Consider the following 17,416-nt stretch of genomic DNA (forward strand, 5'->3'; position numbering starts at 1 on the left):
ATCAGCACTGTCAGCTTCACGCAATGCATAATACCGTTCCAAGTTCAGTTACATGGGCATGTACATGTACATACCGGGGGCGTCGGAACCGGTGAGGCCAAAGCCGCACCAATAATTTTCGATTTTTTTACATTTCAACCTTGTTGATGGCTTGTCGACTCTTGTACAGATACCATGTTTTACATCGACAATGCGGCGTGTCATCAGCATGCATATTCTTATTTCTCGTTATTATTCTGTAGCATTAAAATATGGCCTTTTAGGCCCAATTTTCGAAAAAAATTCGCGATGAAGTGCCCCCGCACCCCCTCTCAGTTTTCTTGGTTTACTACGAAAGAAAAAAATACGGTGATATCCCTACAGTATTATTATATATATTCTAGGTGGCCTTATAGCGCAGGTGAGCCGTGAGGGCATGCCGTGCGGTGAGTTCTGCACCGCAGACACACATTATAATCATGTATGTATGCGGTCGGATTTCAGTTGCCAGCAGCACTGTAGTATCCGGGAAGGCCCACCAAACGGCGGCCGTATCGAATGCAGAGTGCATCTAATCCCTGAAACCTGAAATCAGACTTCTATTTCTAGAGTGTAGAGAACTGAGATCTGCTACACATGATGTAGTCCGTACTACGTACTACCCGTATAGTAACCTTATTTTTGGCAAAACTATCGTAATAATAATTATTATAAAAAAAATATTGTGTGAATGAATGACGATGCATGCTTGACGGGTCGGCGTTATACGTATACCAGGTATACCGGTATGCAAGCTGCAAAGCCACTTCGTTCCACCGTTATCATTGTTTTCCAAAGGCACAGACCTCCTCGTATAGTAGTTGAGAGCGAGCCCTGCAAGAGGATCCAAGGGCAAGGAGGAGTACAGTAATAGGGCAAGAATCTTTGGAACAGTGTCGCGAAGCCCGGCTTGGCTTCGACGCTTCGCCCTTGGCTTCGACGCTTCGTCCCTTGCCCGCTAGAAATAAGAATGGGCCTGACGGGCCCCCAAATCGATGTACGAGTCGGTATACTAGTTCTATCCTACGCTTTGGTCATCTCCATGGTCAGTGTGTCAGGAAGCGGAGCAGAACTAAATGTTCCTAAACACGATACGAGCGAATGGATTGGTGCCTCGTACACTCCTTCATCGGCTAGCAACTCATTGTGGTGGTGGAACTATTCTCATTACGAAGACGAGGTGAAGAGAGAGCTGAGTTGGGCGCGTCAGCAGTTTGGCTTCACTGCACTACGTATGTTCCTGCACAGTATGGTGTATGAAGGGGATAACGGCACAACTCTGATCGAGGCCATCAGCAGGTGAGTGTCGCTGTGAAAAATGTGAACGAGTGCTGAATAGCGTCTATGGGGAAACTTTTGATTTTATTGACATGTAGAGTGAGTAAGCACCTGGTCCGAACCGTCCGGATGGACCTGTTGTTTTTTTTGGAAAAAGTTGACCCGCCCAAGTGGTGATAAACTAACAGTTACTTGCACGCACGTTATTTGCATGAGAACAGCGACGGTATCCTGGTGCCTAGCAACAACAGCGACGGTTTCCTGGTGCCTAGCAACAACAGCGACGGTATCCTGGTGCCTAGCAACAAGAGGACATGACACCCAGAGTGTGCAGCTCTGATGAGTTACTGTCACGGTGAAATTCTGAGATTACATCATTTTAGTGGTGTAGTGCGTACAAGCAGGTCTCTTTCTGCACAACTGCGCCTCAGATGTACCGGGTATGCACTACGCCACTTCCCACCTCAGATGTACCGGGTATGCACTACGCCACTTCCCACCTCAGATGTACCGGGTATGCACTACGCCACTTCCCACCTCAGATGTACCGGGTATGCACTACGCCACTTCCCACCTCAGATGTACCGGGTATGCACTACGCCACTTCCCACCTCAGATGTACCGGGTATGCACTACGCCACTTCCCACCTCAGATGTACCGGGTATGCACTACGCCACTTCCCACCTCAGATGTACCGGGTATGCACTACGCCACTTCCCACCTCAGATGTACCGGGTATGCACTACGCCACTTCCCACCTCAGATGTACCGGGTATGCACTACGCCACTTCCCACCTCAGATGTACCGGGTATGCACTACGCCACTTCCCACCTCAGATGTACCGGGTATGCACTACGCCACTTCCCACCTCAGATGTACCGGGTATGCACTACGCCACTTCCCACCTCAGATGTACCGGGTATGCACTACGCCACTTCCCACTTCAGATGTACCGGGTATGCACTACGCCACTTCCCACTTCAGATGTACCGGGTATGCACTACGCCACTTCCCACTTCAGATCTGCGGCACTGAAAAGACTTTAAGTGATGTACAGTCAACTTTGGGTATAACGACACTCGGCGGGGCATCAGAAAAGTGCTCTTATTTTGCGAAGTGTCCTTATACCCGAAGTCTCATTATGTGTATTACAGTTGGATGGGACTTTGCTCTGGGCATGGAAATTCTAACGTTATTCGCGAATTGTCGTTATATCCGCTGTCGTTATTACTATATTAGCGAAGTTGACTGTACTTGTAATTCTTTGTTGCCATCTTCAATAGGTCCGTCAAATAGTAAGTTGACTTTATCCCCGGCTGCGACAGACAGCCATGCAGAAAAAGTCAGAAGCTGCATACTCTGGGTACTATGTACTCTTGACGACGATCACCAAGTAATTAGTATACACGTACATGGGATCTGTGAAGTTAGGCTTGAAGAGACTTCCGCTCAGCTAGGAAACTCTGCCTGCTGTTAGCATCAACCTATGATCAGCAGGGGTGTAGAAGGGGTTTGGAAAGTGGTACGACCAAAGGACAGAGTGGGCTGTGAAGGGGGGTGGGGTCCTCCTCGGGAATTTTTTTGTAAAAAGAGATATGAAATCGTGTGTTCTACATATTCTATAAAATTATGCAGAGCTCACTGACTTGTCAGTTTGAGCACTCTGGCAAGGTACGTTCGGGCCTGATTGGAAATTTTTATTTCCATTGCTATCAGGTTCGGCCTCATTTCCTCTGTGCTGCGCTGACGAGTCCACAAAGGACGAAACAGTTCTGTCCGCAGATTGAGTATTTCGCTCCTGCTCTTGTAGCAGTTGAGCACTCTTGCGTGGGGTAGTGCCTTTGCTGTTTGCAGTTTATGCAGAGCTCACTGACTTGTCAGTTTGAGCACTCTGGCAAGGTACGTTCGGGCCTGATTGGAAATTTTTATTTCCATTGCTATCAGGTTCGGCCTCATTTCCTCTGTGCTGCGCTGACGAGTCCACAAAGGACGAAACAGTTCTGTCCGCAGATTGAGTATTTCGCTCCTGCTCTTGTAGCAGTTGAGCACTCTTGCGTGGGGTAGTGCCTTTGCTGTTTGCAGTTTATGCAGAGCTCACTGACTTGTCAGTTTGAGCACTCTGGCAAGGTACGTTCGGGCCTGATTGGAAATTTTTATTTCCATTGCTATCAGGTTCGGCCTCATTTCCTCTGTGCTGCGCTGACGAGTCCACAAAGGACGAAACAGTTCTGTCCGCAGATTGAGTATTTCGCTCCTGCTCTTGTAGCAGTTGAGCACTCTTGCGTGGGGTAGTGCCTTTGCTGTTTGCAGTTTATGCAGAGCTCACTGACTTGTCAGTTTGAGCACTCTGGCAAGGTACGTTCGGGCCTGATTGGAAATTTTTATTTCCATTGCTATCAGGTTCGGCCTCATTTCCTCTGTGCTGCGCTGACGAGTCCACAAAGGACGAAACAGTTCTGTCCGCAGATTGAGTATTTCGCTCCTGCTCTTGTAGCAGTTGAGCACTCTTGCGTGGGGTAGTGCCTTTGCTGTTTGCAGTTTATGCAGAGCTCACTGACTTGTCAGTTTGAGCACTCTGGCAAGGTACGTTCGGGCCTGATTGGAAATTTTTATTTCCATTGCTATCAGGTTCGGCCTCATTTCCTCTGTGCTGCGCTGACGAGTCCACAAAGGACGAAACAGTTCTGTCCGCAGATTGAGTATTTCGCTCCTGCTCTTGTAGCAGTTGAGCACTCTTGCGTGGGGTAGTGCCTTTGCTGTTTGCAGTTTATGCAGAGCTCACTGACTTGTCAGTTTGAGCACTCTGGCAAGGTACGTTCGGGCCTGATTGGAAATTTTTATTTCCATTGCTATCAGGTTCGGCCTCATTTCCTCTGTGCTGCGCTGACGAGTCCACAAAGGACGAAACAGTTCTGTCCGCAGATTGAGTATTCTATAAAATTAAATAACTTGAAGAATACAACAAACAACAAGATGAACCACAATCTTCAATGCGCGGCACATCGTGTGAGTGCTGAAACAGACATTGCACTGTGCACATGAATCCGCCTCGCTTTCACACACAGCCAAGTACGAGAACGGTGCATAAAACACTGATTATATGCCACGTGGGTTGATTTGAACATTTTTACACACCAACAATGTGCTCATAGTCTGCTTCTGGTGCTTGTGCATGGGCGGGCAAACATGCAGGTGCATCTATGTACATGCATGTGTAAATGTGCTGTGTTTGTGTTGATGTGTGAGGGCAATGTCAGTCTATAAGCAGGAGATAACTTAAATCTACATATAGTCAAATACGGTATTTGGGTCAGTTGGTATCAACCCTAATTCCTATGTACCCTACTAAGCATCCACTCTGTTGTCTGACGATTGGCCCGATTACAATGTAACTCAGAGTTTAACACAAAGCAAAGGTTCCCGGCCTGTTACATGAGCATTATTGTGTATACAATTTTTATCTTGCTAAGTGGTCGTCCACAAGGATCAATATTTTTTGGGGAAGATATTGGTTCGTTAGGGGGGGGGGGGGGGGCGGGTTTGGTCTCTGTTCGTCTCATCTTTGTTAAAAATATATTGATCTCTAGATGTGGACGGGCACTGTGCAAACATACACATGTAGTTGATGACCTACAAGAAGTGAAAGTCGGCCTCGTGAATATGAATGTAGCCACGGCAAGATTTTGCGACCATCGCAATGAAAACCTAGCTGTACCTTGAATTTGGAGTTGCTGTTGGTCATGTTTCATGAGGAGATTGCACTAAAAATATCGATCCCCTGCATACACGTGTGTATGTTCGTTTTAGGGAGGGGGGGGAGAAATGAACAAATATCGTCTCGAAAAAAATTGGTATTTACGGATGGCCCCTAAGCCAGCATTGCTCTATCTACAGGTTTCTCCTGGTTGCAGATTCGAACAACATTGGCGTGGGTTTTGTTTTCTTTGACGACTGCTGGTCTACATCAGGAGCAAATCTGTCCAGCCCATGTCAGCCGGTGAAAGGTCGTCACAACGGCTGTTGGAAGACCTCTCCGCAAGCTAAGGATCGCACAACAGTGGAGAGATACAAGCCGTACGTCGGCAATGTTGCTAGCAAGTTCAAAGATGACAAGAGAGTATTGTGGTGGGAAAGTAAGTGAGTATTGGGTGGACACTGCCCATGCGGGTCGTATCTTGTACAGGCTCATGCAGTCGTATCTTGTACAGACTCATGCAGTCGTATCTTGTACAGGCTCATGCAGTCGTATCTTGTACAGGCACATGCAGTCGTATCTTGTACAGGCACATGCAGTCGTATCTTGTACAGGCTCATGCAGTCGTATCTTGTACAGGCTCATGCAGTCGTATCTTGTACAGGCTCATGCAGTCGTATCTTGTACAGGCTCATGCAGTCGTATCTTGTACAGGCACATGCAGTCGTATCTTGTACAGGCACATGCAGTCGTATCTTGTACAGGCACATGCAGTCGTATCTTGTACAGGCACATGCAGTCGTATCTTGTACAGGCTCATGCAGTCGTATCTTGTACAGGCACATGCAGTCGTATCTTGTACAGGCTTATGCAGTCATATCTTGTACAGGCACATGCAGTCGTATCTTGTACAGGCTCATGCAGTCATATCTTGTACAGGCTCATGCAGTCGTATCCCTCCTCTTTACATGTATTTCCTTCACAAGAGAAATTTGGATTTATACTGGACTTTGTACATGACTTTCTGTGTTGTTTGGCATGGTATTCAAAACTATTCCTTTTTGTGTTCTCTTGGTGATTTGTGTCAGTATACAACGAACCTCACACCACATTTGCTCCCAAAGGCTACTCGATTGCATTGCGACAAGCGGCATACACCTGGCTGAAGGAGAGCAATGTGTCACAGCCTGTACTCAGCTGCTGGGATGACAACAACGACACGGACATTGTCGATACACACCACTACTCATCAGACTTTACCGGCTGGACCAGTGCGGTGTACTCCAATCCCGACAAGGGTGCTGCAGTGACCGAGGCTGGTTCTCGGTGGTACCAGGGCTATCCCAGCGACAGTGGATCAACACTGATGGTGGTCACGTGGCTGCAAGCACTCAGGCAGCTGCATGCCAACTGGCTTGCGGGCAAGGAGCCGTGCTCAGTGGCCGGGCACAATGTGACGTTTGTACCGGGAGCAATGATAAGCTGGGAGCTGATGGTTGGCAACAGTAATACACGCTGGCACTGGAACACTAAAGATGGCAGGTGAGCGGGCAACACTATAATATCACTGGGAATACAGTTAAACCTGTGAGTAACGACCACCCCTTGGGGCCAGAGAAAGCGGTCTTTAGTGGCAGGTAGTCCTTAGTTAGAGGTTTGCACGCACACCCGTATTTATGAATGTGAGACCGTCCGTGCCTGGTGAAGTGGCCTGTAGTACCAGGCTGGCCGCTAGTCACGGTGGTCTTTAGTACCAGGCTGGCCGCTAATCACGGTGGTCTTTAGTACCAGGCTGGCCGCTAGTCACGGTGGTCTTTAGTACCAGGCTGGCCGCTAGTCACGGTGGTCTGTAGTACCAGGCTGGTCGCTAATCACGGTGGTCTTTAGTACCAGGCTGGTCGCTAATCACGGTGGTCTTTAGTACCAGGCTGGCCGCTAGTCACGGTGGTCTTTAGTACCAGGCTGGCCGCTAGTCACGGTGGTCTTTAGTACCAGGCTGGCCGCTAGTCACGGTGGTCTGTAGTACCAGGCTGGTCGCTAATCACGGTGGTCTTTAGTACCAGGCTGGTCGCTAATCACGGTGGTCTTTAGTACCAGGCTGGCCGCTAGTCACGGTGGTCTTTAGTACCAGGCTGGCCGTTAGTCACGGTGGTCTTTTAGTACCAGGCTGGCCGCTAGTCACGGTGGTCTTTAGTACCAGGCTGGCCGTTAGTCACGGTGGTCTTTAGTACCAGGCTGGCCGCTAGTCACGGTGGTCTTTAGTACCAGGCTGGCCGCTAGTCACGGTGGTCTTTAGTACCAGGCTGGCCGTTAGTCACGGTGGTCTGTAGTACCAGGCTGGCCGCTAGTCACGGTGGTCTTTAGTACCAGGCTGGCCGCTAGTCACGGTGGTCTTTAGTACCAGGCTGGCCGTTAGTCACGGTGGTCTTTAGTACCAGGCTGGCCGCTAGTCACGGTGGTCTTTAGTACCAGGCTGGCCGCTAGTCACGGTGGTCTTTAGTTATAGGTTTTACTGCATATTTAATACGTTTTTTTTTAATCAGTTTCGACGCATCTTTTGTTCTTTATGGCACAGTGGGTTGGTCAAGGACCATGATTGAGATACGAGAGGTACCTGGTTCAAGTCCTGCCTGGGAGCGGTTTTTCCAGCCGTGCTGCTACCCACAGTCAACTGGGAACTTGTGGCCTGGCACAAGGGGTACATGGATGCGGCTAATGGGGTCTTTCTCGGCAATTGTGCCAGTGGTTGTGAGACTTATCCACTCACCCCCACCGTTAGGCGCTGCATCTGCCGCTAGGGTTTACCGGGTGTTAGCGGCCATCGTGAGTTCCCTTCGGGAACGGACACGATAATTTACTTCTTCTTTTAACCCATTGAACGCTGATGACGTCTATAGACGTCATTGAAAATGCCCCCCATGCGCGGGATGACGTCTATAGACGTCATGGGATATATAGTGATTTCTGGCACTGTCTGGTGTGTAAAAGCACTGTTAGTCAGTTGGATCATGATCCTGCCTCTTGTACGATAGGTTGTTGGTACGAATCCCGCTCGGAAACACTACGCGTCTTTTTTCTTCTCTTTTCAGCGATCTTTCAGCTGCAATTTCACGCATTTGGCGTATTTCACGCAATTTGAGCAAACTTGCGTCCCCTATTGTGATGCATTATTCTTTTTGGGGACTGTATCGATTCTGTCACCCTGTGGTTGATAGTCTTGGCAATCATTTCCAAAATATTTGAGGACCCCAGTTGCCAGAACCCTGGAGTTTTAGAACTTGCTATTGGCCCTGTTTTTAGCATTTTATATGCAGAGTACCATAGGCAAGGCCCAGTAGCGCTGAATGGGTTAAAATACCGGTATGATGTATACGTGTACACAGGTGTCATGCCGGACATACACAATACCGATCTCAAGGCTACAACATCTACATTTGCATTGCCGTAGTAACCCCACCAGGTCATCAACCAATATAGTTGATCCAAGTATCCATTCAGCCACACACGCTCACCTTGGTCATTCGAAGAAGGTTGAGAGTAACTGTGATTTCAAGCTCGATTCAAGATTGAAGGTCGAAGGAAGGTTGGCACTTTTGATCAGAAGCAGCAGGAGTTATATGATAACAAAAAGGATTGAGTTAGACAAAGGCGGGAAAAACCAACCAATCAGACCATAGAGAGCTTGTTGCTATGCAGAATTGACCAATGGGAGAAGACAAGGAGAAATGCGTATTATTTATGAATTAACTAAACAGCCAGCGTATACGATAAGACAGTTAGCAGATACAACATCCCGTGGCACATGCATTGATAAACGTGACAAGTAGATACAAAAGACAACTGCCGTACAAACGCGCGCTCATGAGGGGAACACGTTCACCCAACATGTAAACTAGTACCGGCAGAGTAGTTAGTTCGTCGTACAACCCGGGGAAGTTTGTCGTACAGCCCGGGAGAACCTGTCAGCTGCCGTGGCCGATATGACACAGGGACTGTGTGCTTTAACCTGCTACAGTGCTCAATTCCTGTGATGGGCAGAGCCCATCTATTCGGTGTATTCTTTCCCGCCACCTAAACGTGGGGCATGTGTGTGTATGAAATGTTTCATTTCCAACCATACAAGATGCACTTCGAAAAATCAGGCTGGGCCGTGCAAGACTGCCCCCATCCTCCACGAGATCAAGAGAGGTCGTTAGTTACAGGTTTTACTGTGCACTATTTTCCGCTATCTGAATGTGTGGCGTATGTGTACGTTATTCCCAACCAGACAGGGAGAACTTAAAAAAAGGTCCGTTCCATGGGAACCTGTACCCATCCCCCAAGAGGTTGTACCCCCCCCCCCACCCTACCTATGTGATTGTTGCGGCACCACAACTGTCGGGACGAGCACGAAAGCATTATTTTCGCTGTTTGGGTACATCTTCCTAGAAAATCTTTTCAACAGGCATGATGACATACCCAACTTTCGAATTTGAATTTTGCTTCTGGAATATTTGAAATCCGTCAGTTTGAGGGAGTTGAGATAAAATCGAATAGTCAATAGTTTAGAATCACATCCCTAACCTTTATCCTGCCTGCTTTGTTACTCTATGCTGCAGCCCAGAGCCGGCTATTCCGTGGGACGCTCATCTATTTCCCGACGGCACACCAGTGTCGCTTACCGAAGCCGCGGCCCTGCGTAACCTGACAACGGGGAAGGATGAGTTTCTCTACTACAACACGTCGCTGCCTGTGTCTGCAATGCTGACGCAGGACTCCTTTCTCAACATCACCGGCAAGGACCAGTTCATCCCGTGGATTGCCGGCTTGAAGACGCCGATGACCGACGCCGTGGCGGAGGCAGCTATCTGGGTTGGAGAGCAGGCGGACACGGCCGGTATGCTGGTTCGGCAGCAGTGGACGGTGAAGAGCTCGCAGGCAGGCTATTATGTAGGCGTCGATGTTCCGAGCAGGACGCTGAGCGTGGCTCGCTGGACACCAAACATGAGCCCAGTGCTCGGCACGTATGACTTGTCCAAGAGAGAGAACGGGCTGATCGTGAACGGCTGGAACTTGCTCAGGGTTGCCATAGTGGGAAACAAAACGTCGGTGTGGTTCAACCCGGCGCATTCGGATGCTACAGGCGAAGACGGCACGCCTCAGCCAATCAAACCGCTAATCGTTGCCGTTGACGACAATCCCGATGACCCAGAGCAGATTGCGTCCGGCGACCTGGCACTGGTGACGCTGGATGATAACATGAAAGTCGACTACATCAGCCTGCTGCCAATATCCGTCTTGCCATCTTCAGTGCTGTAGCTTCAACGGCAAGCCACGGCTGGCACACACCTGGACTCGAAATTCCAGCACAGCTCTAGACCAACCCACAGTACAGCTACGTTCGTAATGATAGGATGAGTGGATCCGAATGACAGCCATTGTTCTTGACAAACAGTTAATATCTGCAACTGCATGAGAGCACAACATAATAATTACTGTAAATATACAAATTTTCGGCAGCTATTTAATTTCGGCTATATTCGGCACCGACCCAAAACGCCTAAATTAAAACGCCGATGAAATTTTTCACAGCATCTGTCGCACTATACCATGCCCTCTACCCCACGCCGAAAATAAATCGCCGCCGAAATGTCAAAAATCGTGAAGTGCCGAAATTTTGTATATTTACAGTATACAGTTTTCAAATCTTTTTTGGAAAAGGAGAGTGCACGCCCATGGCAAAGTAACCCATCTAGACGTGAGCCTTGTACATACAGCAGTGGGCACTGTACAAGTACAAATTTCGGTCCAACCAACCAACATGGGTCAGCAGACCAACCGGTTTATTTTTCCAGGATCGCAGTATATGTTTGGTCCTGTGTGTGCGTGTATGTGTGTGTGTGTGTGTGTGTGTGTGTGTGTGTGTGTGTGTGTGCGCGCATGTGTGTGGTGTGCGTGCGCATGTGTGTGAAAGAGAGAGAGAGAGAGAGGATGGAACCATGGCTCCATCGTCTCCGATGACTCGATGACAGATGACGGTCTTGATGGAACCAGCTTATCACGACGTGTTTGCCATGCGTGGAGCACACTAAACCACCACTTGACACGTACACTGTACGTGCACACAACTACAGGAGGCAAGAGGCTGGTTTGCTGTAACTTGAATTTCACTTACTGGGTGATAATCAGAAGACAGTACTAATTGAACACTGTATTGGTCCTGATTAGGACACACATACATATACTACATATACTCTGATTTTCTGCAGAGCTCACTGACTTGTCAGTTTGAGCACTCTGGCAAGGTACGTTCGGGCCTGATTGGAAATTTTTATTTCCATTGCTATCAGGTTCGGCCTAATTTCCTCTGTGCTGCGCTGACGAGTCCACAAAGGACGGAACAATTCTGTCCGCAGACTGAGTATACTCTGATTTACTAATTTAGCGATGAATAATATCAAATGCACAATCCTAACACAAACATTTCAACCAAAGTAGTTATGCGTCTAGAGCATTTTCTTGTCACAAACATTAGTGGCATATCGTTTCATTAATTGCCTGCAAATTTGCTGGTCATAGCACAAGAAAATGTCACTTGAGGAACATGACTCCAACATGAACAACTCCAATAAATAATAAATATTGAAAGAAAGGTAGGGTTTATCGGGTGTTAGCAGCCGTCGTGAGTTCCCTTCGGGAACGGACACGATAATTTCCTTTTTTTACTTTAAAGGAACTGCTGTAAATTCTTGATTTCTTTAACTGCTTTGGAAAAACAATAATGCTCGAAATTGAGATCTTCAATATCCACTCGGGTCAAAATAAGGAGGCGATACGTATGGGAATATCAAGGATAATAGATTAAATGAAGTAAATTTTAATATTCATCAGATTGAGGGAAAGATGCAAAAAATAACTAAAAAGATTATATCATTGCGTAGTATCCAAATTGAATACCACGTTCCGCCCTTAATGCTATTTGTGTATAGTAATACCAAAAATGGTAATACTTGTAGGATAAGGATAGACAACTTTTAAAGCTCAGCATGCAATGAATTTCTGTCTTACTACTCAAATTGGCATTACTATGGCTGGTGGGGTGATACATGTCGTTCTGTATATACATGTACAATCGGTGATGGTGAATGAAATCAGACGACGTGAGTCAAGTCTGCGTCCTGCGCCTCTTCCCATCCCAGGATTCCCAGATCTGGGGCTGCACGGCGCCCGGCCCATACTTCACTCATACGATCATTACAACTTCATTGAGCTGCCCACACCGGTACATACCCAGTGTTTCAAGTAGCCGCCTGAGAAGCTTCACGCCGTGCTGTGATGAGGCGGCGCTATATAGATTGCCGCAGTATCATCTCCAGTGCGATGAGTAGCACAGAGCAAGCGCGGCACGCTGATGCAAACTTCCTGCGAGTAGCAATGTACCAGTAAGTACCGGTACCGGTAAGTACCGGTAAGTATTTTACTACTCCTGGTTTGCATGCCACATCCACAATTGACTGCTTTGGTGAGGTTCCTGCACCGGTGATGATACGGCTGGCATCACATGCACAATCTTGCCAGTCGTAACTAGAATATCTCAAGTGCATGTGCAACAACAGCACTCAACCCAGAACCATGATCAGACATAGAATGTCTTGATAGCGTAGAGCAGCTGCACGATGGCCCTCTCCTCATTGTCCGCGATGTCCTCCGGCGTGCAGATCGTGCGCACGTGCTCCAGCTGCGGCGAGCCAGACTCCTGGAGCAGTGTCAGGGCCATGTCGGCATTGTGTAATGATTCACCGTGGCTGAACGGCACCGCGAAGAAGCTGTCCAGGCGCACGAAGAACGACCCCAGCATGCCGGCAAGCAGTATGAACAGCACACCACTGGCAAAGTCGCCGATGGACTCCGCCGGCTTCGTGATCACGCCGAGGTGATTGTTGACGAACTCGAGCAGCGAGTCCACCAGCACGTGCCGCTGCCCGCTCTGGTAGAGGCAGCGCACGCACGTCACCGCGTTCTGCAGCTCCAAAATCTCGTTCTGGTTGTGCCAGAAGATGTCGACTTCGGCGGTAAGGCGCACGGATAGCGGGACTGTCACCATTGTATTCATGTGACGCGTTGCCCGCACAAAGTCCAGCGTGATGTTGACGGGCAGCTTTGGGTAGCCGCCACTGCGATGGTACAGCGCCAGCTGCGTAGCCACCTGCAGCAGTGCCAGCGGGTTGCGGTCCAGCAACTCTTCCAGCAGCGAACTGTGCACGCCCAGCTCATAGTCTGCCGCCGACGTGTCGTCGCACTCCTCGTGTCCCCACTGCCCGCACGCGGCGCCCAGCTGCTCCACGCCTAAATCGTGCTCGATCTCGCGCAGTACTGCTTCCCATTTCTCGCGTACCGCCGAGCTGCTGACGGAAATGTGGATGTTGGGTCCGATACCCAGCTGAACGCCTCTAAGAATTTCCAACAGCTCCACAAGCACGCTTCCATCCCAGAGATCGGCAAAGAACGACCTGACCACGATGGAGCGCTTTCGGACGGTATCGTTGATCCAGTCCAGGAGGCTTTCGGTCAGCTTGCTCAGTTGCTCTTGATTGTTTTCGCTGGAAGCGAGCACCAAATGGGATTTGAAATCGCACCTCCAAGTACGTTTCGCCATGTCCATGACTTCCACTCGCTTTTCGGCCACTCCAGCTTCCGCACGCAGAGACAGAGCGCTCCAACTGGGCTCTCGTTGACCGAGTACAGTCGGTTTTGCAATCTTGGAAACACTTTGTTGTGCGATGACTTCAACACAAACTCCGAGGACAGCAAGGGACAGGACGGGAATGCAGCAGTTCGGCAACTGACGACGATGCAGAGACCGGGCGGCTGATGTTGTGATGGACAAAACGTCCGCTTCGCTGAGGTCACCATAATTTATTTTACTCACTGCGGTCCGACTCTCTCTCGGACTCATGTGAGGATCTGTATCGCTGTAGTTGTGTTACCTCAGTCGATATCACGTGTGCATGGCTTGATCAGCGTATTCATTGCTCAATGATCAGTTTCTGATGCATAATAAGTATGCGTAGCTACCGCGTAGACTACTGTGGCGGTAGCTAGAGCCGAGTGCATGCGAGATGCAGCCCGACGTGTAAATCCGAAGCAGGAATGCTAGAACTTAGTAGAAGTAGAACCGAGAGCTCCGGTCTCCGGACCAACGACGTTACTAGTAATATTGTGGTCAAGTGAGGTCATGCGTTTCCACTGCTTCACTTTCACTCTTCACAGTCACTGTAAGTAGCGAGGAAACCTCGTAGTTTTGAGACCAGACTGATGTCTGTGATGAGTGGTGGCGCTGCAGTGTCACCGCTCCACTGCTGCATACCTGGACGAGAGCTCGGACCTAACAGCAAAGAGCGATCCAACAGCCGATGACTGCCGCCGGTAAACCATGATGAACTAACTATTCATGTAGCATGCTGCAGCTAAAAAAGACAAGTCTACAATGTACGTCTCTGCTACGGAGCACTCGATGACCCATATTCAGTCTCTACGTGAAGAAGACTACCGGTAGTCTACATCAGTGGTCTTGCAATGACTGTACTGTTATCATGGTTATGCATGGACCGGTTTGATAACTGCACTCGGACAGTACAGCAGGCCCAGGTCCACCGGTCTTGACGCGGCTGGCCTGTTGCTAATGTCATCAAATGAGAAAATATTGGTCACTTCCAAAACGTGTAGATCTACCACTGCAGTACTCAATATGGACGTACATGTACGTAAACCGGTGAACTGCAGCTGAGGCAAGGCAAGTCTCCGCTACGCGCATACGTATCGGAACACTCACTGACTCAAGTCTCTAGCTCTACATGAAGACTAAGTAGTCTACATCACTACACTTATCACTGCGACATCTGTGCAATGACTGTACGTACTGTTGCAGTGTTGCCCGTTGCATTGCATGGACCGGTTTGATACCTGCACTCCTACTCCTGGTCCTAATCCGAAGGCCCAGGTCCACCGGTCCTGGCGCTGGCCTGTTGCTAATGCCAAGAATGGTCACTTCCAAAACGTGTACAGCTGTAGAGTCTACCAGTAGACCTACATGTACGTACTGAAGGTCACAATAATCATAATGTACATTATACCGGTACATGTACATGCATGCACATCTACATGACATTGGTTACACATGACATGTGTATTTTGACGTAAAAACGTGGTTGCAGTTGGCTACTTCGTCCTTAACCCTTCGATATAGTTTGATATAGTCGCTTCTCTGGGCCTGAGTTCATCACGACGTGACGTAGTTCGGTGGATAACGCCAGCCACGATCGGCGAGTTTGTTTCTCACGGTTCACAAGTTCACAATACACCGATAATGACACCGGCAACATCGACGATCAGGAATCTTAGGAATATGGGAGCGTAGACGGTTGTCTACACAAGGAAATAGTTTGCCAAGGAACAAGGCCATGCCACAATGACATTGTTGTCTGATGATTAACCACATGGCAAGGAAGCTAGCTGTATATGCAGACGAAAATGAAAAAGAAAGGACCAAAAGTTCTACATCATTTTATCACGGTAGATGTCCGACACTTACGAACAGTTACATGTACATGTACATGTATAATGTATAAGCAAGATTCTGGTGAGTCGCAACGTGCAACACTCAGCACAATAATGACTGACATGGTACTGGCACAAAGGTTTAGCGGACCTGATGTAACAGCTCTATCACATCTCGAATGTGCAAACCAACAGCCGTCCAACTTGGAAGGTTCGCGTTCTCGTCCTCGTCCTCGTTCTCGAAGTGAGCCGTGGCAGTCCTGTGCCGTGAACCCTTCGTCTTTCGTCATCATTTTGTCATAGCTAGCCTGACATTCTTAGTTCGCAGTGATGTTTAGCTTTTTTTCGCCTTGAGTGCGCTCACCTTCCCCTTTCTCACCTCACTCCATGACTTCGAACCTTCCAACTGCAAGTAGTGGGGAGGCTGTTGGTACAAGTACATGTAGTTGGGAGGCTGTTGGTTTGCGCATTCGAGACGTGATGGGGCTAAACATCGACGATCGTGTGAGGTATTGGACTGTATTCAGAGCCATTTATCTCCTTTCTTCCTGTTGTATAATACTTACTATCCGGTGCGTATTTACCGCCATATTACCAGGTGCGTGTTTACCACCATAATTATGAATAAAATCCTCAGGAACCCATCGTGCTAACTGCTGCACGTTCTGAATAGTTTTTTGTACTTTCTTTTTGATTGCCTTGGCTTTCCATCCGAGCCTAAAATGGCAATATAGCCTTAAAAAGTGTTGCATTGCAAACTTGTGTCATTTGGCTATGTCCTCACAGCATATTACAAGTAATTTATAGCAACTTAAGCTTGGGAGTTAACTAGCCTTAAACTAGGGCATGACTGTAAAGTCACTTACATGTACTTCGAGTACGTAGTACGTACATGTACATGTACGTGTTATGGTCGCATTGTGTGCGACCATATATTTTACCTTTCATGGCAATTGGTATCTCAATTTTTTCACGTCTACATGACTTTATCTTGCCCGTAAAAGAGGCCGTTACCCCGCAAAAAAAATTGTGTGCAATAGATGTACATGTACAATGCATCATGTACATTTGATTTTAACTACATTGTAGATGGTTTGGTAGAAAAACTTGGGCGGAAACCAAGGACATGATTGTACTATGATATAATCTAACACTAGATAGACCATGTTATAGTTCACGCAATTGCACTGTCAATCTAACAATTATGATTGTACTACATGTAGAAGCAGATCTACTACGATAGCTTGTCTCAGCCTCCGCCTCACGGACCTGCAGCATGCTACAAAGTCAGAGCCTGAGCTGAGGCGAAGTGCAGGAATATCGACTGCTTCCCACCGAACCGTTACCTTCCGAAGTGCCGGTACGTACAATGTCAATGAGATAGCTAGGGATTATAGCAGCTCTAATTGTACCACTAAATCATACCGTAATTTCACAAATTTTCCTTGTACATGTACTTTTTACATGTTCAGTACCTTCTGTGCTTCCGTTTCATACCTAAAATGTCATAACCGAACAAACACAAAGCACATAATCCAAGAGGAGACTGTCTCTCTGTACCTGAATTTTCTGTTCACCTAACCTGGTAGTACTATTATTATCACGCAGGCTGCAATATTCAATGACATAATTAAAGACATATTCATAAATGACATATCTTCAATACCCATGAGCTACATTGTATATGATAATTATATCATTGTATCATCGTTCTAGCTCAATTTCTTTCCCCTGTCATAGTCCTGTTTATCATGTTCAGCATAAGCGAAGTTGTGGATCATGCTTGCATGGTTGACTCCAACGCCGCTACATGCAAGTAATAATAATAATAATAATAACCTGGTCCTTTGCCCTCATACCCCGAAAGAAAGATTTGGACCACCTACCT

General features: G+C 47.9%; 2 protein-coding genes across 2 annotated transcripts; one reads left to right on the top strand and one right to left on the bottom strand.

Moving 5' to 3' along the window:
• Positions 1 to 801: 801 nt before the first annotated feature.
• LOC135817923 (uncharacterized) lies at positions 802 to 10,836 on the top strand. Its single transcript, XM_065331227.1, has 4 exons — positions 802 to 1,317; positions 5,193 to 5,431; positions 6,081 to 6,534; positions 9,591 to 10,836. The coding sequence occupies exons 1-4, from the start codon at positions 989 to 991 to the stop codon at positions 10,288 to 10,290; spliced, it is 1,722 nt and encodes a 573-aa protein (XP_065187299.1). The 5' UTR covers positions 802 to 988; the 3' UTR covers positions 10,291 to 10,836.
• A 1,771-nt stretch (positions 10,837 to 12,607) lies between these two features.
• On the bottom strand, positions 12,608 to 13,627 carry LOC135816858 (gamma-parvin-like). The gene has a single exon (XM_065329959.1). It carries the CDS (start codon positions 13,625 to 13,627, stop codon positions 12,608 to 12,610), a length of 1,020 nt encoding a protein of 339 aa, XP_065186031.1.
• Between the last annotated feature and the right edge of the window lie 3,789 nt (positions 13,628 to 17,416).

Source organism: Sycon ciliatum, chromosome 5 (genome assembly GCF_964019385.1).
Source record: "Sycon ciliatum chromosome 5, ocSycCili1.1, whole genome shotgun sequence".
In the NCBI taxonomy this organism is placed as follows: domain Eukaryota; kingdom Metazoa; phylum Porifera; class Calcarea; order Leucosolenida; family Sycettidae; genus Sycon; species Sycon ciliatum.